The sequence below is a fragment of the Homarus americanus genome, unplaced genomic scaffold (assembly GCF_018991925.1).
Source record: "Homarus americanus isolate GMGI-L3 unplaced genomic scaffold, GMGI_Hamer_2.0 scaffold14072, whole genome shotgun sequence".
Taxonomy (NCBI): domain Eukaryota; kingdom Metazoa; phylum Arthropoda; class Malacostraca; order Decapoda; family Nephropidae; genus Homarus; species Homarus americanus.
The window spans coordinates 352,409-373,440 of NW_024754528.1; the positions used below are offsets into that span (position 1 = coordinate 352,409).

The window sequence follows — 21,032 nt, forward strand, 5'->3', positions numbered from 1 at the left end:
TCTTCTCCCACAGATTTCGTGTATCTTGACTTTTACTTTTATCCTCTTCGCCACTGATCGACTCGTTAGCCGCTTGGGCGATCGGTCACGTCTCTGATTACTTTTCCTTTTCATTTATCCTCTTCACCAAAAGGTCGGCTCGCTAGCCGCCCGGGCGATCGGTCACGTCTCTGTCACGCACTGTTGGCAAATACTGGGCATGCACAGGCTCCTGAATGTACCTGAACCCGCTCCAGTGTTGGTCAAGTCTTGTCTTGAAAGAGCTCACACTCGGTGCCGTCACAACACTCTCTGGTAGATTGTTCCAAGAGTTTACAACCCTCACTCTGAAAAAGTTTGCCCTCACAGTTTTCTGGACTTGCGGCTGCTTCAACTGTGACCCCTTGTGGGGCGAGCGTCCGCCAGCTCCAAGTAAGGAAACCCGACTGAGTAGTGCCCCCTGAGATGCTTATACACCTCAATTAAGGTCCCCCCTTGCCCGTCTGTAGTATAAGCTAGGCAAGTTCAGGCGCTCCAATCTCTCAGGGTAGCTGAGGTGCCGAAGTGCAGGCACCAGTCTGGTGGCCCTCCTTTGAACATTTTCAACCAACTGACAGTCCCTAGCATATCTCGGGGACCAGATGGGGTGACAGTACTCCAGATGGGGAAGCACTTCACTCTTGAAGAGCGTTACGAGGGACGGACCGTCTAGATATCTGAACGACCTTCTTATAAGACCCAATAATTTATTTGCCTGATTTACCTTCTTCTCACAATGGCCCGAGAACTTCAGCTCATTGTCAACATACACACCTAGGTCCTTTTCACATTCAGTCTCAAATAGTGCAGTTTCTTCATCCCGTTGGGACATATGATACGCCTCCTTACCGTTGGTACGCCCCAGGTGCATCCTCTTACACTTTGTGACATTGAATCTCAGCAGCCATTTCTTTGACCATTCTTGGAGCCCACAGAGGTCCTTCTGCAGCTCTTCACAGTCCGCTTGGTTCTTGATTTCAAAAAATAACTTGGCGTCATCGGCAAACATTTGTATGGAGGAGTGTACAACGTCAGGCATGTCATTTATGAAACAAACAAACAACAGTGGGCCCAATACACTGCCCTGTGGTACCCCGCTTGTGACAGGTACGGATGATGATTTCGTGCCATTAAATCACCACACACTGCTTGCAGTCATGTAGAAAGTCTTCTATCCATGCTTGGACATTTCTCTGAATTCCGTACCCTTCCAGTTTGATTTTCAGCCTTTCGTGGGGTAAACTGTCGAAAGCCTTGGCAAAATTTAGGTAAATATTGTCGATATTACCACCCCGTTCCAGAATATGGGTCCAAATATCCAATACCTTGAGCAATTGTGTTAAGCAGGAATGCCCGGCATAAAACCGTGTTGGCAATTCTTAACAGCGTTGTTTCTAAGTAGATGTTCCATCGCGGCATCTCTGATAATACTCTCAAGTACAGTACTTTAAATATTATGCTGGTCAAGCTCACCGGTCTATAGTTGTTCGTGGAGTGATGATCGCCCTTCTTGAAGATAGGACTCACATAAGCCACTTTCCATTCACAAGGGACCTTTTGTTCATCCAAGCATTTACAAAACAGGATCTTCAGGGGCTTGGCAAGCTCGTTGCACAACTCTCTTGGCACTCTAGGATGCACCATGTGAGGGCCGGGACTCTTATGGACCTTTAGCCCGGACAGTTTATTTCTAATACCCTCTTCTGTGAACACAATGTGGGTCAGTGCTGTGTTGAACTGTCTGTCCTCAAACGCAGGAAGGTTAATCACATCCTCGCTTGTGAACACCGAGGAAAAGAAGCTGTTCAATGCCTCGGCTTTATCCTGGTCAGAATCTGCATAACTACCATCTTCAAGCCTCAGGTCTGATACTCCTACTCGCGTTTTTAATTTCGACTTTGCATAGCGGTAAAACGCCTTTGGGGACTTGACCTCGCTTGCAACCAGCCTCTGGAACTCCCTTTCAGCCCTTCTACATTCTATCTTTGCCTGGTTTCTGGCTCTTGCATACATCCTCCTGTCCAGCTCATCATTTGACCCAACCCTTCGTATTCCTAGAGGCACTGGGTTTGGTTTTGGATATATATTTATCAATCAAATGGGTCACTTTATTAGTTATAATATTCAGCGTAGTGTCTGCGTTCTTGTGCCTTAATGAGTTAGGCCAGTGGATATCCCTCATCTCTTCCCTCATCCAGTTGTAATTTCCCTTGTAATATTTGCACCTTGGCCTGGCCTTATCCTGAACTAGGTAGCAGTTAAATATGAATGACAACACTATATGGTGACTGGTGCCAACTGGGCAAGGTGTTCCAGTTTGGCCACCATACCCTCCTCATTTGTTATGATGAGGTCTAGTGGCTCTGGTGTTTGCTCCACTCTGTAATGTGTCGGGTCTCTAACATGTTGGAACAGAAAATTATCTCTCAGAGTTTCTACAAAAAGAGTAGCAGGGTTATTCAAGTCATTTGGGGTGAACTCGTTTCGCCAGTCGATGTCACCATAGTTAAAGTACCCCATGATAAGGAGGTGGCTAGGGTTGAGCATTGCCATGTTGTCTATTAAGGCTCTTAAGTTCTTTTGATTTAGTGGGCCACAGTCTGGGGATCTGTAGATACACCCAACATTAAGTAAGTCCCTTCCTTTAAGTTTAATTTTACACCACTTGGACTCTTCAAAAACATCCTCTCCCTGTACCCTCGTCTGGCTGGCTCTAAGGTCTTGCTTAGCATAGATAACCACACCCGTCTTGCAAGTTTCTTGAGAAAGGTTCTTAAATTAGTCATATCCAGCAATACTGAACTCACATTCCTCTGGGACGATTCTCCTGTTCTTGTACAACAGTTCTACAGCTCCCACAATATCTGGTTGGTGTACCTTCAGTTGTGTTTCAAACTCCTCTCTCTTATCAAGGAACGTGTCAGTATTAGTGTACATGACATTCAAGCCAGAATTTGTTCTCGGTAACGTCTCTGCTCTTAGTAGTAACCCCCCCCCATTCTCAGAAACTGCAGCATTTGCTAAGTACACTGTATTTTGCAGGGTGTGGTTAGAAATGTCATTGTTTACAAGGTGCTCGCCTCCTCCCGGCTGATAGGCGGAGCTGGTGCCACCTCCTGGGCAGGGGGTAAAGTAGTTGGAGGGTGCGCTGCTGTCCCCCGGCCATGTGTCGGCACACTTGCTTTCACCACTCTTTCCCTGAATACAACCCATGTACACCCGTCCTTGCTCCTCCCTTCTCTGCTTCAATCCGCGATGGAGCTTCCTGTGCTGTTCCCTCTGCATTACCAAGCTATCTGGGAGAATGAAAACACTCCGAAATGCCTCGCTCCTTGCTAAGTTTTTTGCCTGCCGAAGTACTGGGCATGCACTGGCTCCTAAATGTACCTGAACCTGCTCCAGTGCTGGTGAAGTCTGGCCTTGAAGGAGCTTACACTCGGTGCCGTTGTAATGTCCACGGTCATACATGTTAGTTAACGTAAAATCAAACAATTCATATTACGCTCAATAGCCCACAAAATATGGAGCTAGGCTTTCTTTAGTGAGTCTCCCATCTGAGGCATCCGTTTTCTCATCGCTTCAGGACGTCTTAGTCCTCCATTTTCCCTCCATCTTAGAGTGCATCCGACTCTGTTATTCCTTAGTTTATGACGCGAAATTTGAAATTGCAACTGTAGTCTTATCTGTTAAGGCAACTTAAATATGTCTGATTACAGATGGAACATTCAATATCCCCTTGAGAGTGATGTTGAAAGCTTCAACTGTCTTTATTGTTAGTAACACCTGTCAAGTAAGTGAGTGTAGAGTACGAGCGGCATGTCCTTATATCGTCCTTGGAGATAGCCATGAGTTTATAAGTACTACTGAAATTAGATCATTTTGATGCCCAAACATCAGAGAATCTGATGTTTGTAGTTCAGTTAGTGTTAGCTGTCTATTCAAGAAAGTTATTAATCTCCCGAAAAATTCTGTCAAACTGTATATCTACAAGATCTCAACGTATAACCATAGAGGGCCCTTGTCTGAAATCCCGCTGATGTTGTGAGAATGACGTTAACAGTATGTGTATTTGATGTCCATTTCACTTTTTCCTGGCAAGCTCAATCTCTGACTAGATTATAAAAATAGACAAGAAATTCACCTGACCCATGACACTGATTTTCATAGTTAAATGTACAACAAGACGGTGGCCAGCATTCAGCTTGCTGGATCTCGTGAAACTCCCTTTTTTTTATGTCGTATATAAGACTTGGTTACATTAGGTAGTGGCAGCGAAATTAAAAACCGCAAAATATGAGATCCTACTGTACTGTATTAATGAGGGTTTACTATAAATAAAATTCATAGTTCTGTACTGTACTTTAGTTTTATCTTGCATTACCATACATAGAACTGAAGGCATCTCTCATATTTTTTTCTTCTAAACATACAGTATGTACTGTACACCATTGCATTACAAAGAAACTCTATAGAACTCGTGTACTCAAGGGTTTACTAATCTACTCTTGATCCAAAATTTATAACAGTGTAGTAAAAATATTAATTTAAAGTTACTCCCTATATGAGGCACCCAGACATACATACTGGGTACTGTATAAATATATACAGGGATATATTTTTGATCAATAAATTTATACTCAACTTCCCTATAATTCCCATTTATACACAATCATTTCCAGGAAACACTTAAATACAAGCAAAAACTAACAATGTGTCATTTAAGGTAATAAAACAATAATTTTCTGTGAAACTTAAGGACATTGTTAAAATATTTTAAGTGTTACATTGAAATAGAACTAACAAAATAAATCTTTTAGTGCTATGTCCTCAGCAATACCAACATTAATCAACACAGCATACACTCAAATCGAAGAACATAAATATATACATACTGCATATATTTTTTTTAAAGAATCTCTATCAGGGCTCTACAGCTTCAGTCTCTTGATCTCCTCAGCTTTAAAGTCAACTCTGAAAGAGAGAGAAAACTGTACAAAAGATACATCTGTATACAATAAATAAAAAATATGTTAAAGAACACTATATTATACCCTTGGTGAATGATTTCCATACCACACATAAAAAAAAATGGCTTTCATTCTGAAAACCCGTTTTATGACTTTGCCTATGAGGAACAATCTGAAAATATATGCATCCAGGTTTATCAGGGTTTCCCCAGTAAACCTTGTAAGCCCTGGTGAGTGCTGGTAAGCCAAGGGAGTGCCCTTTTTATAAACCTTCCTAAAGATGAGAGAAAAGACATGGTTCACCTTAAGACATGCAAATGTAACATGTCATGACTCCACACAGCTCATTCTTTCCACTGTGCATATCACACGTTATTTTAGTGTTATAAACCAGGTTCACAATAATAATAAACTCACGCCAGCTAACCTCCAAGGAAATCTTCGGGGAGACAGGTGGAGTCTGGGTCACTCCTTACTAGTTCTGTCACAAAGTTGGGTTTTCAGGGTAAAATCCTCACCTATACTGGGGCAGCAGCTCAGGGTGACTCATGAATGAAAAGCCAATCATCAAAAAGGAAGAATATCCAAATAATGTGCAGCGTGCAATCCCAAATGCAAGTTTGCTTCCAAATAGAGAGGGAAAGACTTTAATTTACAAACTTTCCAAGCTATGGTAAAAGATATCTTGTACTGTACACTGAAAGATTCTTCATGAAATAGAGACCCAAGAAGATCACCACCTAAGTGGAATTGAAGAAAGAGTCCTGGGACAGTTAAACAAAATGACCATATCAATCACAAAAGCTCTATAGTTATACCTGTAAATTATAAAACAGAGAACAAGGGGATGAGACTATGTCTACCCAATGACTTATTATCACTGAAGGAAGGAGAATGGGATTAAAAAATATCTGATTCAGTAGGGGAAACACACAATGCCTCAGCTTTGAAAACACTTCAAGTACTGTATCCAAAAGAGAAGAGGAAACACATAAATTTGATCTCTGTTACTACAGTCCAGGGTAGAGTGGTGATTAAACTGAAGTCACTTTACAAGTGTCTGTAGTTAATTTTGAAGGCTTTCAATCCAACTAGCCTTCACCCCCAGCCTGGACCCCCATTGTCTCCCACACCTCCACTATTCGGTGGAGTACAGTACCACATAATTAACTTCCTGGACTTTCTTAAAATATATCTTTAATAATGTAGATGCAGTAAAGGTCTGGTGAGTCCAGTACAATACAATATAGCAATCCACCAACACAAAATGAAACCCATCTGTATTATGCACCTTCATATACCATGGTTTATTTATTAGTCAGTTACCTTACTGTACAAGTAGTCAAATCAAGTCATAATGTATCACTGAAAGGTAACAAATTATGCTATAAGAATGTATCTCCATATTATATACAATACAGTACAGTACTGTATGTTATTATGATCCTGTTGTAAGCTGATCTGCTGGAAGCTCTCTCTCTAGGAACACATTCTGAGCTTTCAAAGGGTTTTACTGTTTTGTTAGAATGCACATATCCCTAATTAAATTAATTCTTTTGAGGGAAAATTCTTCATTATAAAATTTCTGTGGAATACATCCCCAATAGAGAACCCCCTGTACAGAGCAGTATACTAAAGTGTAATCACTTTTTATGTCTTAACACTGCTCTAACGGTATTCTTGGCTGATTATATCCTGGAAAAGTAATGTACAGTACTGCACAACACAAATCGAATGTGAAAACAGCAGTGACCGAAAAACAAGCTTGTACAATGGCAGCAGACAATAAACTAAGTGTCATTATGTGAGGTATAAGGTATTATACATTGCACCACAGAGTATCTAGGGCAACAGAGTTAATATTCAGCACCCCTGGTAAAATATGGTTCCTGTGGTAGTGACCCAAACAGGGAGGTACTATCACCTGAGAAGATATTGGAAGCATAATGTGTTGTCTAATGGTAGACCCTGCTGCTATATGGTATCACAAAAATTGTAACCAAGTCCCAGGTTGCTGATCTGTCTTTCTGCTTCATTTACACACAATTGCAGGGTCTCAATTGTTTCTCTTACTATTGACAACACAACATACATACTGCCATTTCTCACTATTGATTGATTTTTTAATTTTTGTATTTATTTATTATTATTATTATTATTATACTTTTTATTTATTTTATTATAATCATTATTATTATAAATATTATTATAATATTTCGCCCTCCAGGCCCTGATGTGGGTCAGTGACCTGTGCCAGGGTGGGCTAATCCCCATAAAAAAAAAAAAAAACACCCAACAACCTCCCCCATTCATGTCAGACCAGCCACTGTAGGCAGAATGTCTCCACTTTTACGGTAAATCTAATGTTGTAGACTTTATATCTAATTTACAGTGCAATTCCTTTTATCAGAATTCCAATTATCTGAATCTTCCTCGTATCCAAATTTTGTCCCCTTTGGTCTCCTTTGGTAAAAATTCTAATTTAGTAAAAAAATCTGACTGCAACTGAATTCATTCATTCACCAGTAGTGCTATAACTGCTTTAACAAAAATTGCTGTGATAAACAATAATATTGACACATATCCTATCATAAAATACACTAGCACATATTTTATGTACCAAAAACAGCTCCTTCTACACTCAAACCATCATCTATGTGACTCCAAACAGTTGAGCCAGGCAGTGAACCAGGTGACTGATACGTGTGTGTGTTGTGACGCGTGTGTGTGTTGTGACGCGGGTGTGTGTTGTGACGCGGGTGGGTGGCAAGTCTGTGATGCAGTTATAGCTCACTGCCTCTACACATTTGTTCACCCCATACATAAACATTCATGCTCTTCATTTATATTATTTTATACTTTTATCTAATATTTTCTTTATTTCTAAGCCCCATTAGGGTACAATATGGTCATTTTTACTCTTTTGTTCTTTATTAAGTAGAGAAAACAATTATTTGTGTTAAAATTTATCATTAGTATTGCAGAAAATCACTCCATAAAAACATCAATATTATCTCTAAAACATTTATCATTTCTAGCTCAAAATATTATGACAAAAATGTTAATCTTAGTAGCCATGGTAACATACCCTATTTTTTTCTATAAGGTATTAAATTCAGAGTTTGTGAATTCATGATTCTCAACGATTTCCAAGAATGTAACCCTCGTGAATATGGGAGGATAAGTGTACTGGTATATACACTGGACCCATGATAGACCTGTCCATTGACAACAAATCCAATTACAACCAAATCTAGTCTAAATGATGAACACTGCAGTATGAAAACACACTAGATAAATATACTTATGCAATGAAACATACTCTGGCAAACACAGGCACAACCTTCAAAACACATCCTCCTATATTTACACACTCTTATGCAGAAAAACGGACTTATACACAAACAAACTTGCATCACCAGAGAGGTGGACAGGCGACCTCATCACACAGTACCATGGTTAATAAAACTATTCCACAGACATGCTCCTGTTCATCTTCAAAAATACTGTCAAAATTCTTGTAGTTTCAATATGTCTAACATTTCTATCGTGGTTTCTAGTTTTCTTTAGGCTTAATTTGCATTCTGAACATTCTACACCAGATAATTCATGATCCTGATATGCAATGGGAAAAGCTATTGGTTACTGCCTTCTGAACTTACCACTTGATGGATTCTTTTAGTAATACGAGTATACCACCATTGAATGCTGAAAAGTTAAACAGTATACATATGGGAATAATTATGTTGTCCCATTCTCAATTTATGAAAAGACAAATTTGTTACTTAGTTATATATACTGTAGGTTACATGCACACCTTCACCTGAAACTTGAGACTCACCTAAGTTGCAAGACTTTCCTCATTTCCGATGGAGTTAGCCTCCAAGTAGTAGTGGTTGAATACTCAGACACCTGCAAACAAAAACGAGTTACATACTATAATAAAGTACTTCTTGCTCATTTACTAAATGAGGATTGAAAAATGGATTAAAATCTTAACCATAATTACATTTCACAATCAATAATACGAGGAACAGCTTAAATACCCTCCTGAACACAGTTGCCAAGTCTAAACAAACAGCTGATTATCACTTAGATACTACACCGATTTGGGAAATAATTTATAAAGGCCTCTTTAATCTATGTACTATACCATTGAAGGTCTTTCCATGTTTATCTACACCTAATAATATATTTCCTGAATGACTAGACGGTATAAAGCGAGAGTGGTTTCCATAGGCCAGACGGCTCACGAGAGACAGTGTGTATAAATGCAAAATACCTGCCAGTGCTTTACCAAGCCCATCTTTTACCAAGAAACAGTAAAAGCATGTTATTTTAGTGGAGAAATTAAGATAATATTTAATGACAAGAACAGTTGACGAACGGCAGTGAGAGAGAGTGAACATTCACACACCATTCAATCCATCATTCATTACCACAACTTGTATACTGGGTAATTATTTTGTGCACTCTTACCATTACTACAAGCTTATTATTTTAAAGTCGAAATAGTGGCGAAAATGGGTGTACAGTAACTTTTTTTTTATTTATAACTATCACCACTTGTCAACTAACTAACCAGTCAGGTGGTTGGTCTGTTCTTGACTAAGCATATCTGTTCTATGTTACAATCTTCATTTTCCATTGTTAGTAGTATACAGTGTAGTACAGGAGAAAACTTGCAATGTTTGGTAGGATCACACTGGATAACACCCTTCTCACATCTGCCCTGGGGATCGAACCCAAGGTGCAGTAGTGATAGGTTAGCTGATGCAGAGTGGTCCACAGTAATGGGGATCATATGATAACCAGTTGTAAGATAAAGATTATGCTCGCACCTTTCAGTTGTATTTCATATACAGTACTGTAAATTGTGTGTTTTTCATGTTATTTTTCTTGATTTTTATTGTTTCTGTACAACTAAATTATTTTAGGAGGCACGGCTGCATAAATCACATGAAGTTGTTTAAGGTTCAGCGTATCAACAAAAAATATCGAGTTAGTGATGATTCAGTGTACAGTATTTTCGACTTAACAAATTATCACAATTTGTAAGAGAGTTACTTTGGCCACTGTAAGCTGTCTGTGGCACTCCACAGAATAGGTTCCCCATGCAAGTACAGGTATTCTTCTGCTTGTCCAGTGCAGTGTACCAGTATGATGTACCCGCCCAAAATGAGACCCAACTGTACTCAATGCAGCAGCATAAATCATAAGGGGGATAACTTTACTTTTTAAAAATACATTACAATTCTTTTCCACTACACTGTATTGTACTTGAAGTAAATCTGAGCCTTAGGGATGCCACTCTCTACCTTATCTATAATTCCAACTTTCTGTTGAATATTAAGCACTACATGTTTCTAGGCAACTTACCAAACCTGGGATGACAAATTGTGACTTATATCTTGCCAAAAGGAAGAAGTGTTTATAAAATTACACAATATTCTGCAAATCTGTGATTAGCTGAATGACCTAAAACAATTGCAAACACAGAAGCCATGTCAAGTCAGGCCAAGCAAAGGACAGACAAGATGCATATACTGCCTGTGCTCACTATGTCATCCAGTAACCACATGGCCTCAGTAACTCATCACTTTGTTGGTAACTTGGAGTAATTTTATATAATACTGGAACTTTAAGAAAAATGGGTCGCTGGACTAATTGAATGTTTGAAGGTTGGAAAATAAATGAATGCATGTGTTGACTTGTAAATAAAAATAAATATGTGATTGACATTGCTGACTGGTAGAGTACAATAAAAAGTTATATGATAACTCCCCAGTATACAGTAAACTATACAGCAGTTTCAAACAAAAATTTAATCACCTCTTCTAAATTTTCCAAGTTGAGAAGTGTTGCCATTTGTGTGAGGCGGGTAAGTTGTTCCCGGACACCCCACTCTGAGACTTGTGACAAGTAGCCAACTATTGCTCGAACTTCACGATCAAACTGCAGCCCTCCTAACTATACACAGGAAAAACAAAATTAATCAATAATAAAAAAAAAAGGTTAATCACCTTATAAAATAAAAATATCAACTATACTTGTACATTCATGTAACAAATTTCAACCCACCAGAGATATACACTGTACTGTACTGTACTTGGGAATGATGATCTTAATGAAGTTGAAAATACAGTAATGCCTCACCACATGCAGGGTACATGGTCTATAATTCTCTCACAGTTTGCAAAATTGTGGTTGACAAGAGCTGGTACTAAATAAGAGGTTAAGTGAAGTGTCCCTTGAGAGACATATCTAAAGTTCTATATAGTACAGTAGTAATGTACAGCTCAAGGTTAAAAATAAGTACAGTGTGTTTGTTGTACAGTACTTATAAAAAAAACCCACTCATTATACTGCATAAAAATACTGTATAGTACAGTACATTGTGCAAGTATGAACCCACTGAGCAGTAAGGGCTTCTCTCAGTTGAATAAAAATTGTCTAGTGTTGGCCAGAATAAAACACCGAAGTGTGACACTATTCCTTAAAAAACTTATGGTGTGTGCTGGGCCTCAATGATCTTCCTTGCAACACTACCCCCAACAGCACTATAAATATGCACACAGTATTAAGTTTTTTATTCTCTACAAACTTTTCATATGCAAGTGAGGGCAAAAACTATTTTATTTTTAGACTAGAGATTATATGTATAAGGACTGTGAACATACACATAAGAGCTGGGTCTGTCAAAGTAAGTTAATATCTGTTTTGTTTGTCTGGCAGCTGCACTTCACAGTTACCCCAAAGCAAATCTCTCACCTGTGGAAAAGCTCAGCACAAATGTTCCAGCTAATGGGGATAGAACTATTCACTTTCAGTGCCTCCTAAGAGGCAGCCCCTGCTTATACAAACTTTCCCCTGTACTAACAAGATTTTAGTCATGCTTTTTTTCTGGGTTGGGGAGATACATGTGTTAGGTGCAGGACTCCAGTTTGGTTTGGAAGGGAATCTGGATTAAGCCAAAACATTCACTAATTCCAAGAAAAATTCCATAGATGTGCGATTTTATTCGGGGATAAGAAAATTGGTCTCAATACACAGAAATATCTTAAACCCAGAAACACTGCACCGATTATTCCAGTTAAAGTAGATACAATTGTATTCATCATTGTGGAATGCTCAGAAAACTTTGTAAAAGAAGGATCTTTCACTCTTATAGCCTGCAGTACTGTGTCACACACAGGTTGTGTACTTTGGGGAGCACTGGCACTGACGAATCAGCCATAGGCCATACCCAATCAGCTCCATGATAACACACATGCAGCCAATCAAACGGCAGCATCTGGGGGTTTAAGGAAAATGTACCTGCACTTCGAATTATCCACTCAGTTTCTTTATTTTTTCTCCCAAACTTATAACACAAATGTAATTTTTGTGCACCATTTTTATAACACTGTGATCAATAAGTGCTTATAATAAGTTGTTTGGAGAATGAAGGTGCAGGGGAAGGCTGTGGGTGAGGAAGGAAGCATTTATTTAACATTGCTTTGAGAGAAAAGAAAACAGCACAGATAAAAAGACATTTGAGATTAGCCTATGTGAGCGTGAACAAAAGAAGACATAGATGATAAAAACAAGTGGGCCCCCTGTAAGTTCGGCTGCCAGACACGTGTTGGGGAGGAGAAAGCTAAAAAATTATTTCGTGATTTTTGGCAGCTCAGTGATTATGAGGAACAGAATGGTAACAGTAATGACCCAGTGAAGTTATACAGTGTCAAGGTCCTGTGTTGAGGATGGGGTGTCTTATGGTGTGTGGGTGGTAAAGGTTTTCATAGTATTCATGGGATAACACAGCAGAGGGAACTTATATATCCTAGACTAGAAATATGCTTAAATATAAAGAATAAACCTTAAAAATATGTGAAATAAACTGTTGTTGAACCAAGATAATTTTCCCCATCTTATTGTTAAGAAACTCAATCAATATAGTTTGTTTGATGAGGGATGCAAGAATGTTACCTTATACTGTACTCCACTACATGTTTACTGTATATCTTATTTATATGTATATTTTGTTATAAACTTGCCCTGTTGAATGTTGACTTGAATACAGCTTTCTCCAGTTGTTCTGCCACTTCTGAAACCAGTACAGACACCAGTGACTTGTAGTTCTCCTCAGTCAGAAGAGGTAAAAATGACCCGAGCAAACCATCAACTTGAACCATCAAGGTCTGACTGAAGGGATCATTTGCTTCATAACACGCAAACTCCTCCTGGTGAGAGAAGACTTAATTTTAGTCTAACAACTTAATGAGTATTTTAGGAATTTTGATAATAAGGAAAAATTTAATATTTTATTTCTAATTGTAAATCCTAATTATCTGTTAAAAGCACCTGCTTCGCTTGAAGGAAATCAAGGTCCTTCCTATTCTATTTTGAAAATTAAAAAATAATTATAATAATTAAATAAATAAATAAATAACATAAAACAAAACTGGGTCATGAACCTTGAACATAAGTTTTGAACATCACACCAAAAAATTGCAACATGTTACATAAAAGCTTCTCCCTGCCACAACCTCTCTAAGGTGGACTTTCTACCTGACAAAAATTTTCAGGTTGAAGTTTCAAGAAAGAAAAGAGACCAATGTTACGCTATGTGAGATTCCGTGGCCTGGTTATGGCTGTGTATGGTAAGGTTTCCATCCACACCTCTTACAACTTTAATTATCTTCTAGCATGAAAAAAAAGTGCTCTCAGTTCTTATGAAAAAAGTTAAAAATAACCTAAACTTTTGTCAATACAGCTGCAGTATGAGGCATCATACAGTTGTAGCTGTATTAGTGACATACTGTAATTAATCATTACACAATGACAATCATGTGATGACTATTATATGGCTGTACTGAACTGTATAGTTACATACATTACTATAATTATGCTAAATCCGTATTTGTCTGATTGTGTATTCACTGTCCCATAATATACTCGGCAATCTTCTAGGTGTAATAAGAGTCAAACAAGCTTTGCCTTTCTTTGTATGAAACATAGTGTTATGTTGACACAGTGACTCTCTGATCCATCAACAAATACCTACAAATCTACAACTTCTAATGAGCACAGTACAATGTCATGTAAAGAAGAAACTCTGTAGATAACATAACTTTGGAACAAAAAGTGTGGTGAGCTTGGGATATTTTATTGGCCAATGAGTCACTCATAACATAGAAAGGAGCTTGAAATTGAGGGGGAGATTGAGGGTGCACTGACTACTTACAGAGAAGTGTACAAATGTTTACAGAATAAAGCCAAACAACTGACCATCACCATTTTTATTTATTTTTTAATGTCTTACTGCCACCACCATCCCTGCCACCTCCACTACTTTCTCTCCCAAACAAGATTTCACCATTTTAACCATTGCCACTGCCTCCAACTCCAAACTCCCCAGTCTTTCCAAGCAGTTTAGTCACATCCTCGAATAACTGTACTGTCTTCAACATCAACATTATTGTCATATCAAGTTCTTCATCATTTTCATTAAAGGTTCAAAGCAGATTTAACTATCATGGCTCCATAAGGACCTAAGGTCCTAAGGGACAAAAGCTGTCTCAATTCCCCAATATATTAGGGCAATGGCAGAGGGGTTAAGAAAAATTGACTCATTATCATTATTTTACAGATACTTTCCAAACTTGTGTGTGTTAGATGTGATTACCTGAAGGCAGCTCATCATGCTGCACAGGCTCTCACACTCTCTCTCATCTGGTTCTTATCTCTGATGTCCAACATGAAACCTTGTGTAGTGCAAGTTGCATGCAACGTTCAGCCACTGGCATGCGGGAAGCTGCATACAAAACGGCCAAGTCGTCTACATACAATGAGATTGATACACCGCCTGGAACTGATGCTGCTACCCCATTTATTGTGATGGCAAATAGGGTCACACTCAAGACACTGCCCTGAGGAACCCCAAGGGATACATAAAACTAAATGCCGTAGTTGATGAAATGGTATACCGAGTGAAAACCGTGGATACATGGAATCTACAGTTGGCGAGGGTCTACTGTACTTAAGTCAGTCATATATGGTATTTCAGTATGTTTTTCTCTAAATACAAGTACAGTACAATGGCAAAAAAAACATTAAAAAACAATGAAATCTACTTACAGTACTTATAACAATATACTGTACAATACTATATACTGTACTATACTGTACTGCACCTTACTGTACTGTACTTTACTGTACTGTACTTTACTGTACTGTGCTGCTATAATGACAGCCCCTTTGGGTGTATACAACAGCAATTGTGGGCACTGCTATGGGGTGTTCAGCAGGCTAATTTATTATTCACCAAGAGCATGGGGGTAAAGAAGTTTTCACAGAATGACTGGCTACAGGGATCAAGGGGAGTCATAATATCTTATGTTGTTAGATTGGGTCTTGAACACCAATGAGCATAAGACATTGTAATCCCAGCCAGAAGCCTCATTAGTGCCATCCTGCAATTGGGCAATGGCAAGCTCTGCTAAACCTGGAATTTTTTGCTTTTTTCACATCATTTATGAGAACCCACTGGCTATAAATAATATACACAGACCAAAAAAAAAAAAAAATTGAGGGTTACCTCTTTGATGTCGTGTGAAGTGGTGTTGAAGATATCTACCCAAGGTTTCACTCGAGGTTTAACTGCTGTGGCTCTCAATTGTGAAATACCAAATTCTCCAACTATTGCAAGTTTGCCTGTTGTAGACTTTAGATCATCTGAAAGGAAATTAGAAAAATCTACATCGTCCTTTTTTACGTAATAAGAAAGGGGGCCCTCCAAATTCGTGGGGGTTAGGTTCTCAAAATGGCAGCGAATCGCCAAATCCACGAACAACATTTTCGAACTGAGGGGGGGAGGGGGTGTTATACGGGTGCTCCCCGACTTACGACGGGGTTAGGGACCCAAATCCAGGTCGTAAGTCCGAATGGTCGTAAGGCCGACATAGATAAAAAAAAAAAAATAAGTAATTCAAATTTTTTTTTTAAAATAAAAATCTACAATGAAATACAGTACAGTGAAAGTAATAAATAATGAGGAATGGATACAGTGTGACTGAGCACTTACCTTTAATGTAGTCAGCTGAATGCACATGGGGTCCCCATAATTTTCTAATTATACATGGAGACTACATTAACTGGAAACGTTTCGGTATAAAAAATGCGTGCGTCATTTGAAGAAAAAAAAAAAAAATGGTCACAACTGTGGTGGTCGTAAGTCCAAGCAGTCGTAAGTCGGGGACTACCTGTATTTTTACTTGCGTACAAAGAAATGTATATTCCATTTATGTGTTTGCCCTTAGGACAATCATTTCTTTTACCTGTATTGTATATATATGTGTGTGTGTGTGTGTGTGTGTGTGTGTGTGTGTAGACACACACACAACAATGCAAGTTATATTATCCTAAGTCAAGTCAGTGACATTTTACAAGCATAAAAATAAAACCTTTCATAATCCTTGAGTAAGCATTAATCTACCCTCCTGGCTGTTGAGACCCCACCTCCCCCTCCTCCCAGCCTGTGTTCTCTTCACTTCTTCCTCTAGTCAACCATACACTCTTCTTTTTCTATGACTTTTGTTTTGTGTATTTCTGCCCATTCAGTTGGAATTAAATATTTTGTTGATGGATGAAAAGATTTACAGAAAAATATTCATACTTCAAATTACTATTTTCCTTTTAGACAACAGAGTAACAAAGAACATAAGAACTAAAAGGCCACTGTAAGGTGGAAGACAAAAAAATTAAAACACATAATCTCCTTCATTAACTTATACTCACTTAAGCAGGAGTCCAGCTTAGCTTTTGGAGTTGAGCTGAGTCCCACCATGGCACTGATAATATTGTCTTCCAATGTCTGGTGCAGACTCTTGATGTGTCTCATGCTTGTCTCTGTGTTGTTTAGAGCTGTCTGTGTGGGGCAAATAACAAGGGTATGAGTAGGGCAGGCGACAACCACAAGGCAAGCTGGGCTAGCATGGATAGGACCAACAACAGTTCATTAAAATATACCTTTGTTGAGGAAGAGAACTTCATTAAATTGACAACATTTCTCTCTCACGACCAAACCTGACGCTTTGAAGTCAGGTGGAAGGTTGAAGCTGGATGGCGAAAGGTTAGGTCAACCACGGGACAGTGGAGGATGGAGGACGTGAGGGCTGGGAGAGGAGGTATGGACAGGAAGGGGGTCGCATGGTATTATGAAGTTCTGTATAAGAGAAAAAATCCACATGCCAATTATTTTACAAATGCAATGATTTTTAAGAAAGAATAGTGGAATCAGTTTGTGTTAAAAAATATAAAATATATAACTTGACTGAGGGCATGTTCAAGCTGGATCCTGTGATGTAAGCATTGGTGGTCAGGTCCCTGCTAGCAAAAGTGCTACCTGACCTTGTCAAAGGTGACCATTGCAGTGATGCGTCATGGGGGATGGGAGTCAGGTGATGTGGTTGTGAGGTGAAGTTACATTTGTTGCCAGAACTGTTTGGATTAAATAGAACCAATAAAGAATCTCAAGCAAAAGTTCAAAGCAAACATTTATTTTGCAGTCTTGGATGCAGCAATACAATCAGTTGAACAAAGATCCATACATATGCAACAAGTAAGTTCTCTGTTTGGTTTCCTGTCTGATATCCACAAAATGGAGACAATATACTGCCCCTTCGCTTAACATGGATTTGTTGAACACGGATTCACTCAAACACTCTATTTTTAAATTACTACCAGGAATCGCTTAATGCAGGCCTAAGATTCGCTCAAACACGGGTTGAATCGAACGTAGTCAGTTAGAACACGTTTTGCATGGGCCAGCTGAGCCAGCTGGCAGTCAAGTCCACAGGTAGTGTTCCCACACCAGGTGGGTCCAGTGAGTAGAGAATATTTTAAAATTAGAAATAATATCAGTGACAATGGCATATTGCTGAAAAAAATAAGAAAAATGAAGAGCATGGGTGTGTGTGAAGTGAATGTATGTGTGAACTTGGCATGTCACCAAGTTAGACTGTCACTGTAGCTACATCTCTTGAGATATTTTTTGCTTAATTTAGTGAACTAGTCTATAAATGGAGTCTATAAATTCAGTCCTAATTAAATTACACTATTTTTTTACTAAAATAATCCTAAATATTTTATCTAAAAGTTTGGTTAAATAAATATATTTAAAAAACTAAAACTCTACAGTATATGATAAGAGTACATGTATGTAATGCACCTCCTGAATGAAGTAGTGTGTGGAATTTTCCACCTTGTACTGTACAGGGGAAAGTGAGACTAAACTATGCATCATGAGCTGTATTTATTTAAGGAAACACCACTGCACACCTACAATATATCATAAATACTGTTAACAAAATAATGTACACTACTACTATACTGTACCCATCAACAGTTGTTGTCATCTTGAGCCTAGAGAATCAAACACTGTATCACTTGTGATGGAGGTGTGGTTGGGGAAGAGTAGGTCAGGTTACTGACCTGACCTGATGCAATGTCAGGTGGAGGTGAGGTGTGGAATTGGTGGTTTCACATTACTGACCTTCTGATGCAAAGTCAGGTCACCCATTGTTGGGGTGGGGGATCAGAGTGAAGGAACTTCACAGTCACTAACACAGAGTACAATGTGAACTTTAGTTATGTCCTCTCACTGTTAGGTAAAATACAACACTGATGATGACTGATAAACATTGAGCTCCATTTCTTACACGCGTGTTACCAAGAAGAAACAATGGCTGGTCTGTCGTTCACCAGATGGCCACGAGGTGATGTTTGGGTAGATGATGCCTCACCTGACAAATGATGTGAGTGATGCGATCCATTTGGCGAGTTGGCGGTATGCAGGAGTGGTGTTAATATATCATCATTATTAACGTAAACTATCGTAGATGGGAGACACCGTAAATAGAGGTTTACCTGTTTATTGTTTTTAGTTTAATTGTCTTTACAAAGTGACCAGGTCTGGTAAGAGGACCCCTGATATACCTGTGTCAGAACCTCAGAATCTTCCAATGATATGAAGAAAAAAAAATGAAAATTACGAGAAAAAATTATAAGTTCTGATTTTTCATGTGTAATGTACAGTACATCGAATCATGGAAAAAAATTGTTGTTGTAAATGTGGTTATTTGTTAACAGGATCATTGTAAACTGAGGACTGCTTGTTCTCTGGTTTATTACATGCTCTCCTAGCACAGATGTTCATGACAGTACAGTATTCTCTTTATATAAATAATCATTTTATATAAGTCTCCTGGTTCCAAACTTTTGGGATGACATATACATTTTCCCATACACAATTTTTCACATTCTGTTTGACATCTAATGAAATTTATACTAAGACACAAAAAAGAGAAGCTAAAAATAGCTTACCAAGAATCCTTGTCGGAGAGCATCAGAGTCGGCTGTGGAGGAGTTAATTTTGCCTGCCTGAAGAGTTGACTGAAGAGATGACTGTAAAACTGTGTACGCCTGAAACATAAAACAATTAACAACCATGTATAGTACACACAATACTACAGAACATTTCCTCTTAAACAAAATCATCAAACAGCAAAGTGCATTGAACGTGAAATTTTCTTATGGTAACCTAGGTGGTATTGTTGTTAGTGTACAACCTATAGCGGATAGTTTTTTAATACTGTACAATTATTTGTATCTCGTGGACACAGCTAGCGAATACAAGACTATGAGCGTAGCAAAACTTGTCAGATATTCCAGTTGGATTCAAGACCGTGACAGTGTTAACATAGAGTAAGTAAACACCCACCTGGTTGAAGTCCAAGTACCCCTGGGCAGGGAATCCTTTGCGCAGAGTTTGTTTAAATCCTTCTGCCAGTTGGGTCTCGATCAGAGTCACAGCATGATTCAACATGGCACATACACCATCAACACTGTTTGATGCTATCGCTCGCCTGGGTGATGACAGTATTAATGTCATTATTATTTATATATAATTATGATCCATATTTGCTCATATAAATTCACTTTAAAATAGCACAAATGATGATGTTTTAATATCGTAAAATATAATAGCTAAGCATACCTTACACTTTTCTTCACAATATAGAATGCATCATCAACTAAGGAAGATGTATTAGCAGTCTCCTCTACAGTGTCCATAGCTAATGCCTTCTTGAAAGACTCATTAAGATAAAACTGTTCCAAAATAGTATAATCAGCAACTATAACAGCCATGTCGCACACCAGTTGAGAACGTAAGAGTTTCCCTTCAAAAGCTGCCTCCTGTTTATCACGTTCTGCCTTGTGTGCAATGGACGCCTCAAAATCAGCCTGAAATATAATATTTAAGAGTGAGAAAACAAAGACCAAATTAATATTACATATATTTTGTGTCTATCATGTTTAAATAGTTATAAATAATTTAATTATTCTGGAAATTCCATTACTGTACCAAGACAAATTTATGACAAGGAGACTTATGTAATGCTGACAAGGTCACAACCCAAGGAGAGCCCCAGAACAATATTCTCATCACCTGTCCAGTTTAGTGATGTTAAATTATGAGGCATAAACACACAACTGAGGCCACCTTTATTAAACCATATTATTATTATTTTCAATAGTCAACAACTGTACAGTAATGTATTTTACAGTTAGTGTCTCCAGTAGTCTACCAATCCCAACACCAGAATTAAAAATATGTTATTGCTTACTTAACCCCTAAGCCCCGGTTCACGTTCCGGAACATCCTACTAGGGAGCCCCGGTTGACGTTCCGGAACAGCCTACTAGGGAGCCCCGGTTGACGTTCCGGAACAGCCTACTAGGGAGCCCCGGTTGACGTTCCGGAACAGCCTACTAGGGAGCCCCGGTTGACGTTCCGAAACAGCCTACTAGGGAGCCCCTGACGCGAGAGATTAGGAGCCCGGACGCTCCGGCATCTCACAAGGAGCCCCGTGAACTGAGCGCTCGCTCCGGAACAGCCTACTAGGGAGCCCTGGCTGACGCCCGAACAGCCTACTAGGGAGCCCCGGTTGACGTTCCGGAACAGCCTACTAGGGAGCCCCGGTTGACGTTCCGGAACAGCCTA

The 21,032-nt window shown here is 38.9% G+C and overlaps 1 protein-coding gene across 1 annotated transcript in view; it reads right to left on the reverse strand.

Moving 5' to 3' along the window:
- Positions 1–4,365: 4,365 nt before the first annotated feature.
- LOC121855831 (conserved oligomeric Golgi complex subunit 4-like) overlaps positions 4,366–21,032 on the reverse strand; it is a 35,134-nt gene continuing 18,467 nt past the window's right edge. The window contains exons 9-17 of the mRNA XM_042350980.1: positions 20,026–20,273; positions 19,750–19,894; positions 19,353–19,451; positions 16,767–16,896; positions 15,568–15,704; positions 13,025–13,210; positions 10,818–10,955; positions 8,827–8,897; positions 4,366–4,989 (exon numbers count right to left, since the gene is read on the reverse strand). Coding sequence (XP_042206914.1) covers positions 4,947–4,989; positions 8,827–8,897; positions 10,818–10,955; positions 13,025–13,210; positions 15,568–15,704; positions 16,767–16,896; positions 19,353–19,451; positions 19,750–19,894; positions 20,026–20,273 — 1,197 coding nt within the window. The 3' untranslated portion in view covers positions 4,366–4,946. The remainder of the gene's footprint in view (positions 4,990–8,826; positions 8,898–10,817; positions 10,956–13,024; positions 13,211–15,567; positions 15,705–16,766; positions 16,897–19,352; positions 19,452–19,749; positions 19,895–20,025; positions 20,274–21,032) is intronic.